Consider the following 9422-nt stretch of genomic DNA (forward strand, 5'->3'; position numbering starts at 1 on the left):
GTGTTTTTTCCCTAAGTTCTGCAATATTATGTTTCAGTTACATTAACATTAGTTTTAGCTTAGTTTCGCTGAAAGAAAACGATAAACAGTATTTTAAATATCTCCCAAACAGTCACTCTATTATGAATTCAACGGAAAACTTACCATATACGCTTGGATTAATGCCGCATCGATTCAATAATAGGCAACTGTCTTCACAAGATGCGAAATAATTGGTTGCCTTCACGCCGTTGAATAACACGCTTTACAAAATTGCTCACGAGATTAAATCTTTTAATCTCTAATTATTCAAACACAAATGAAACAGCTTAGTTTATATTTAAATCTTTATTTGAACATAAATACAGTAAAAAGTACTCACTATATACCATAAAATTTTTGGAATACGTACCCTGAAGTCTTAAAAATTACCAATTTTATACTGCATTACCAAAATACCAGATTAATCAGTTACAGTATCATATTCTAACCGTTTCCCTCCATTCTAATGCACATCGTAGTTCCTATTTAAAGAAATCTTATAAAAATATATTTACAACATATACAGTAGCATTTTGGCACATTGTTACGTGGTTTGGTAAGGAAAGTTTCCATTTACATACGATAAAAACATGTAAAAGGGATACAAGGAAATCACTTATTGTTAATTAGCTTAAACACGACCACCGTAGCATTTCAATTAATTAAACTGATAAATCAATGGCTTGGAATAAACAAAAGTAAATAAATTTATCCCTCTATATTATTTTAGACTCGAAATACTTCAAAACTGCTAAATTTGCGGTTTTTGGTAAAAATTAATCGTTGCTTCAACACTTAGCATTCAATAAATATTGCACAGTCAGGATTTCAAATCAAATTTAAAAAATAGTTAACATTAAATTAAAATACTTAATAAATATAAATATAGTGATGTAAAATTGAATCAAGTGTGAGTTAAAATTGTCCAGTAACGAATTGTTTATTACTAATGTAAACTATTTACTCTACTGAAACGGGTTTCTTTTGCCTGAACAGGTTCCATCCCGGGCAAAAAACTGGCTAGGAAATAGTAACTCACCCTGTATTGTTCCTCATAAATCGGTTCCTTATCACATGATTAAATTCGAAAATAAATAAAAATTACTATTAAAAAAAAAGTAGGAACATTCTTAATTAAAACATTGTGATCATTTTGCAAAAAGCAAATAGGGTTTTACAAAAAAAAATTGCAAATATGATGCTCATGGCATGACTAAAATTAAGAAAATCAGTTAAAAATATGCACATTCAATAAAAATATATTTGGGGATATACAGACGTATTCGTCCACATTTGGATAGATAGATTGATTATTAGAAACAGGAACAATAATGATACTTTAATTTAAAGTTAAGAAGACTAATAAGAGATTAAATAATGATTTAACAATCGAATAATCAAGCTGATTTGGAAAAATCTGAAACGGTTAACTGTGGGTATTTTTCCAAGAAAATAAAATATGTTGTTGGCATCGTTTTTGCATACTCTGTATTTAACTGAGCAAAAGTCGGTTGTTCTAAAACTATTTAGTTAAACGAATCTTTATAGGGTACACGCAGGTACTTTGGCAAATCTTTGGCGAGTTTAATATACTTTGACTAGTTTGCTGGTTAAACTACCAATAAAAAACAAATAATGGCAAATTGACTGGCCCGAACAAAAACAATATTTGAGAATACATTTTTGGCGAATTCACTGGTTTTCACAAAAGAAACATACCTATTTTGACTAGTCTGGGAAGACTAGAAACATGGCTTTGTTTTTTGGCAAATTCACTGGTATATGTCATACAATTAATCACATATTTGATAATCAAGTCTAGCTGAAGAATTACAACAATAATTTATAAATAAAATCTTAGATTAAGTGCATTTTTTAACGTTTCAACTGTATGTAGGTACTCAACACAATAAAATTGGACCTAAAAAAAACCTGACCCATAAATAGAATAAGCGAATTGCGACTATTTTTCATCGCGTTTTCCTTCTGTGATTGCAATCGGTTTTACTTAATTGAAACGAAATTTTGTGTAATACCCAGGACTATTCAGTTTTACGCTAATCCTTATATTTTCAAAATCTCGATGTGAATATTTTCCATTTTTTGAAAATTATCCAATGGCTCTTCCTTGTTTTATGTAAAGCATCATTGGCCTTGACCAAGCTGTTCAGTGCAAGATAAAAATTAATTTTGATGATAAGATAGATTACGGGGTAGGTTTCTTAAGGTATAAGCATGATAATATAAGCACATGATCAAAAGGATACTGCGATACTCTGTGCACCAAAAGGAGACGATCTGACCTAATAATTGATGGTCAAAGTTCTTCAAAAATGATCTTTTTCGAAATATTGGGAGAATGGTACGATGTATTTTAGTGAAACTCGCTGTGAATTTGTTCTTATGTAAGACTCATATTTTGATGAAACAATCGAGTTCATCCGTTTTGGACAAGTGAAGAATTCTTGAGGGTTGTGGTACAAAAACTACCAGAACTTTTTATTTGGTAGATGAAATCAAACTCATTTTTTTTGGTTGATGCAGTAATTATGTGTCCACAATTTTGTGCTATTTGTTAAATCTTGTAGCATTCATAGTTTTTGCGAAAAAAAATATTTATATTTTCTTGCCACTTAACAATGTTAGATATTGAGAGTATGATTAATTCACTGCTCCCTACCAAATGTACCGCAACTCACTGTTTTTAACAGGACGAGTATTCTTGTTCCATGCGCACGTGTTTTGACAAAATTGTATGCTTTTTGTCAGAAATTAATATTTAATTTTTTTCATTCTTGAAAGCTTGCTCACCCGCATGCCGTAAAGGTCCTGAGAAGTTCGATGTTTTCATGGGATCGTCGTTCACATTTAGTACGTGCACGTGCACGCCGTATTTTCAGTGGTTACGGTTTGTTTAGTCAGTAAATCAACCTTTGAATCATTTATACTTTAAAAAATCTACGCGGTATATCAATTGCAATCACAAAACCGTTTTAAATTGTTTAACCCATTATAGCCTTGTTCCAATATATTTACAATTATATGAATCTAAAGCTACACCTCATAGAACTAGAATTGACACAATAGTTTAAAACCTACTGAACTATCAGTAGGTGGCTACGGGAAAAAAATTGCCGTTTTAAATAAGTTGCTAGGAGTATTTTACGCAATAGATATTTGTACATCTGGCCATTTCCAGCTGCCTTGTCCGCCTAAATAGAATTGTTTTCAGACTATTCAACCTTCACATAGAGGATTTTCAAATATTATAAATCGTAGGTAAATTGTTTCGACAATAATTGAGATCGAATCTATTTCGAGGAAAAAGACAGCTGGAAAACAGTAATTTCTCTTTAGGTGTATAATTTGACTAGGAATAAAAAAATATGATTGCACTTCGTTGACTGTGTATGGCATCTACGAATAAAATAATAGTTAATTGGGAAATTCAGGTAGTTAGAAAATCGATGATGAACACCTAAGTTTTGACACACAAGTTCATGCTTTCCTGCTGGAAAGCAAAATCGTTTTTCAACTACTTAGGAATATACGTGTTTGACGTACAAATCTGGCTAGAACAATATAGAACCGTTACAAAACGAATGTATCATTTACTAATAAATATAACTATGTGCAACAACACCAGTCTCCTACTGGGAACTGTTTACTCGATATATTGAAACGGGTAGTCAATTGTAAATTTATTGTAATGGGAGAGTGGTTGTACCTTGGAACGCATGTACAGGGATATTGATTGAACTTTGTCAGGCACTTGAATTTGAGACACACTGTAGCAATTGTTATTATTTATATAGTTTTATAAACTAAATGTCAATATCTACAACTTTTGGATTCAACATTTTCCTCTAGTTTTCAAATTAGATGCAAAAACGAGGTGGTCAAAGTTCAATCAATATTGGTTATTATTAAGTGAAAAACAGTTGAGAATTAATATGGAATGTTTACATCGAATGGGCCTAGAATTTTCAGAATAGCTCGAATATGCAATAAAAAGTACGGCCTTCCATTTAACAAAAGGTAACTTTGGTCTGTTTCTTGAATTTGAGACACTCATTGATTCTATCTTAAAATAAACTAGACGTTAATATCTATAACTTTTGTATTTAACATTTTTCTCTTATTTTCAAATTAGATGTTAAAACTGAGTGGCCAAAGTTCAATCAATAACCCTGTACATTTAGATAAAACGTCCAAGCGCTCTATCTATTGATAGCGTATATAGAGATTAAAGAGCTATAATTATAAGCTTATAAGCATTCAATTTCATTCTGGTTTCAACAGTATGATACGGTATAAGAGACGAAAGTCGAAGTTCCGCTATTGTTGACGCCCGAGGCGAAGTCGAAGGCGTCATCCACGCATCGGCAGGCATTCGACTTCGATCTCATGTATCGCATACAATTTTTCTTGATTGTCAAAACTGTCAAAATGTTGTCAAAACAGTCAATGGCAAACAGTCAAGCTGTCAGCGTGCGTGGCGAAAGTTATTACTTTCCACACGGGATGAAGACAACTTAACTGAATAATGAGCGGAAAGGTAAATTGTCACTGTCCTTACAACGACACAGAAATTACAAAAACACAAAATCACTTTTACTCATTAGTAAAAGTGATTCTTCCGCTATCGAAAAGAGTGTCGAAACTGTGTACTTTCCACCAGGGGATCAAGAAAAATGTTATTTTTGTGACTTATGACCATCAAGGATATTACTTTTTGTGTTCGTATGCATAGCCAATGAGCAAAGAGCTTTTATCGAATATCCTCTAGTGACTTTCTTTCTTTGGTAATATACCAACTGTGAAAATTGTAACGTTACAAAAAGCAAATGTATCTAGGACATATACAGGGTGGCCATTTTCTGAATCTTTGTATGGGTAACTTCTTTAAAGATAGAGAATCCGTTAAATGGGCAAAATTGGGCAGAATTCGAATGCCTATTCATTACCGTTTTCAAAATTTAGGTACCCGACTTGGTTCCTGAAATATCCTGAAAAGACAAGAGACTGAAGTTAAAATTGTCGTTTGTAGAACTTTTTGCGTTGAATTCAATAAACTAGGACTCGTTGTCAAAGCCAACTTGGTTTACGAAATAAAAAATAAATTTATGTTTTTTTAAATGGTAATCATAGTTGGCTGTGGGCCTTTTATAATCCTTATTTTTTTCTGAATTTAACGATATAACTGTTTGTATGTTTTTCTCCTTTTGTTGCCGTAAAACTTCAAAAAAAGATAAAAAATACGTAGTAGACTATGGAAACAAGAACTATATCATCACACAAAGCCCAAAACAAATACGAAATAATTAACAGACACAATCATGTTTACTGGGCTAATGAAAATCATCACCTAAATGAAAATAGGCAAGATCAACGTGTTTTTTTTTGTGAATGTCTGGCGAGGCATTTTTAGTGATAAAATTATTGGTCCATTCTTTTATAATCACGATTTAAATATGCAAAGATATTTACATTTTTTACCAAATGAACTTGAAGATATGTTGAATAGTTTTCCGTTAGCATCGTATCGAAAATTGGCATATTTTCAACATGATAGTGCACATTCACACAACTCACGAGTTGAATGTGAAGATGCCAAAAAAGCCTGGATGTAAACGGAAGTCAATTTGAACATTTAATTTAAACGATTCATTATAGTTTTGGGCTTTGTGTGATAATATAGTTCTTGTTTCCATAACCCACTACACATTTTTTATCTTCTTTTGAAGTTTTATGGGAACAAAAGGAGAAAACCATACAAACAGTTATATCGTTAAATTCACAAAAAAATGAGGATTTTAAAAGAATGGACCAATAATTTTATCACTAAAAATGCCTCGCCAGACATTCACAAAAAAAACACGTTGATCTCGCCTATTTTCATTTAGATTATGATTTTCATTAGCCCAGTAAACATGATTGTGTCCGTTAATTATTTCGTTTCTGTTTTATGCTTTGTGTGATAATATAGTTCTTGTTTCCATAGTCTACTATGCATTTTTTATCTTCCTTTGAAGTTTTACGGCAACAAAAGGAGAAAAACATACAGTTATATCGTTAAATTCAGAAAAAAATAAGGATTATATAAGGCCCACAGCCAACTATGATTACCATTTAAAAAACCATAAGTTTATTTTTTATCTCGTAAATCAAGTTGACTATGATAACGAGTTATAGTTTATTGGATTCAACGCAAAAAGTTGTACTAAGGGCAGTTTTAACGTTTTTTCTAAGTTAAGCAGTTTACGTAATAAGTGATAATTAAAAAAGTGTTGATTTCTTTCCTTTTCAGGATATTTCAGGATCCAAGTCGGGTACCTAAATTTGAAAACGGTAATGAATAGGCAATAGAATTCTGTCCGATTTAACGGATTCTCTATCTTTAAAAATGTACCCATACAAAGATTCAGAAAATGGCCACCCTGTATATGTTACAGGAACCTTTGGACAGTCTGCGAACTGTAAAAAGATTTTATTTTTGAAGGCTATCTTTCTGAATAGCCAAAATAATGGGAAGGATAGAGGTGTTAATCAAATCAATTTAAAAAAATGCCTAAAACTAGAATGAAACTTCGAAAATTTTGTCAAAATAAATACAACAGTCTCCCTTAATATTTGTTTTTGGAAAAACCTATTTGGTGTAAAATAAGAAAAATATAAATATGTATCAAACTTGGGTAGAATTCATTCCATAAGCTGTAAGTGTTGCTTTTGATAGTGAAATAATTCATTTAACGGGTTCACCCAGATGAAAAACTAGTATTTTCGCACATCCTAATCTAACTTACCCTAGAAACATAGTAGCTAAGCGACCGTTGGATGTTTCGTTCTCATATGAAGCAAAAGTGTATCACTTCGAGTGTACACGGCCGGACAATGCGAACAAGTGTACTGTCCTGGAAAGTGTACGTAGTAGTGATTCCGAGTGTTACTCACGATTTTTCCACACAGAACACATCTCCTTCGTTCGTCCAACTGACCTACGCGCTCGAACAACTGCGACACTTTGTAGCATTTCACATCTGGAACAAAAACTCCCGCTATTATCTGGACGCTTTTCTGATCAGGTATTCGAATACCTTTGCAATGTATTTGTTTGAAATTCTTGGGCTTGGAAGTCGAACAAAACCAGGTGGCGTTGGCCAAAAATCACCCATCGATTCCGCGGAAATAATACCCAACAAAGAGATCTACTTTCTATTTTTTATCAAAGTTTGCTTTAGCTATTGTACTTTTGATGATGCTGGTCTCGTGAATCAGTATGTTGATTTCAAACATATACATGAATTCATTTCTCAACTTTTTCGGAACTGGTTGTCCATAATACATACCTTTTACGTTTTTTAAATCAATTATAAGCACACTCAATTCGAAAAAACGTGGCGCACCAGATTTTTTGGTGGAGTTCAAAGTATTCAAACTTTTATGCCTAGTAAACGATTTTAATAGTTTTTTTCCAGTTTATAGCCTTATTTTCTTTAGTGAGAAATACTCACTAGTTATAGTCCATGGCAAATATAGAGAAAAAAATGGGGAATGTTTTTCCAATTTCTTACAGCTAATCACATCAGTAATTTTGAAGATAAAGCACTGTGTATGAATATGAAAACGAGGTTTATAAAAAGATGCCGTCTCAACAGTATTGACGACCTTTTGGTTTCAAGTAAAAAATTAGCATAAAATTCTGATTTATTTTTCTGACTGCATGTACTTGTTATGATATTCTTATCTTTCCTGGGTTTCAGTCAAAGTGTGAAGTAAAAATTTTGCAACATCGTTCATTTCATTACGTTTCGGCGACATCATCAGATTTAAAATTTCACACAAACTACAAACATTAATTCAAAATTAAAACATGTATAAAATTTATAATTTACAAAGTGTTAAAACATTCATTAGTTTTTGAAAAACTTACCTCATGATTCGTAAAAATTAACGTCTTTTTAGGTCTTTGCCTTCTTGAAAAGCTTGAGTTTGCCTAAATTATTTTTCTACATTTGCGAGAATGGTATGCATGTATTGAGATAAGCAGAAATAGTTTTAATTTTTCATTAGTGTACCGGGTGTTCCATTCTTATGGCTTAATTAGGGTTTGGTAAATGTTGCTAAGGTTGTCGGTATCTGATCTGAAATTTACTGCTTTTGCCCCCTAATTAATGTGTTTGCCCCCTGTTCCCTAATTAATATATCTGCGTTGTCCAAATCAAAATTATGTAACATTTGGTGTGCATGTTGTGTTAATGCTGTTTTGTTTTCACTAGTATTTCTCAGACTGTATTTATGTTCGTACATTCTCTATATATGTATTATCACATTCTAAACAATTCACTCCATATACTGGTCGGTATTTAACGTAACCGCTAAAATAACATTGTTACAAACGTGTAACCTGAAACCGTAGTTACAGCTAGCAGATTTAACCGGTTGTTTCTGGAACCGTCTCATAAACCCGAAAAAGCCGTTCGCAACAGCACAGAACCGATGCGACAAGGTCGACCGATCTATCCAGCTGCAGCCGTTTGCCGACTTTAACCGTTCTTTTTGGAACCGTATCATAAAATCTAAACAGTTGTGCGCACTTCGTTTCGTTTATAAGAATTACTGTTCAGTTCTCCAGAATCCACAATCGTTCAGATATGGATCAGGTATTAATTCAGCATTTTTAGTCTATAAGTATTTAGTTTTCTGACGTTCTGTAATAGATCTTAAAAAAAAGGGATTTCTCTCATTAATAGACTTGGCTCGAGATGTTTATGCCTATAATCAGCAAACTAAGCAGAATGTGCACTTGCATATGAGTTATGACCAGATTTAGAGTCTAAGACATAAATTCGATAACAGTTGAAATCTAAAATAATTAACGTTGTAATAAGAACATGCACCTGCATTTAAGCAAGCTTGCCATTTTTAGATATAAATTCAGTCACAATGATGATGAAATGAAAGTTAGTTATATAGGCGTTGTAAGGTCGTCATATTTTTTAAAATTATTTTTTGGTGGTATCAAAATTTACTCGGGTAATACTTCGAACTCAGTAAAAAGTCTCTGCAAATTTTTTTATTTTTAAACGTTTTCATTTTTAAATGAAAATTAGATTTTTAAACATTTTTTCAAATAAAGCGTATATTTTATTTAATCTTTTTTTATTTATATTTTTTATCTAGTTTATTATCAGTTCTTTTGTTCTTTAAGCAGGTACTTCTGACCCATGTTTTGTTTTTTATTTTAGAATTTTATTTTATCTAAGAGCTTTAGTTAAGAAATATTCTTTTAATAAACTAAATCATTATTTGTCATTACTATTTCTACCATCATCATCATCATTGCGCATGTTTAATGAAAAATTTTAAAAGTACCATGTTCATTTTGGAACCTATTACCA

General features: G+C 32.0%; 1 protein-coding gene across 1 annotated transcript in view; it reads right to left on the reverse strand.

Annotated features, from left to right (window-relative positions):
* Positions 1-6428: 6428 nt before the first annotated feature.
* The window catches only part of LOC109538408 (sex determination protein fruitless), a 42075-nt gene continuing 39081 nt past the window's right edge, over positions 6429-9422 (reverse strand). The window contains exon 6 of the mRNA XM_019905632.2: positions 6429-7061. Coding sequence (XP_019761191.1) covers positions 6844-7061 — 218 coding nt within the window. The 3' untranslated portion in view covers positions 6429-6843. The remainder of the gene's footprint in view (positions 7062-9422) is intronic.

This window comes from Dendroctonus ponderosae, unplaced genomic scaffold (assembly GCF_020466585.1).
Source record: "Dendroctonus ponderosae isolate FM_Combo_2020 unplaced genomic scaffold, Dpon_F_20191213v2 Dpon_F_20191213_7, whole genome shotgun sequence".
In the NCBI taxonomy this organism is placed as follows: Eukaryota; Metazoa; Arthropoda; class Insecta; order Coleoptera; family Curculionidae; genus Dendroctonus; species Dendroctonus ponderosae.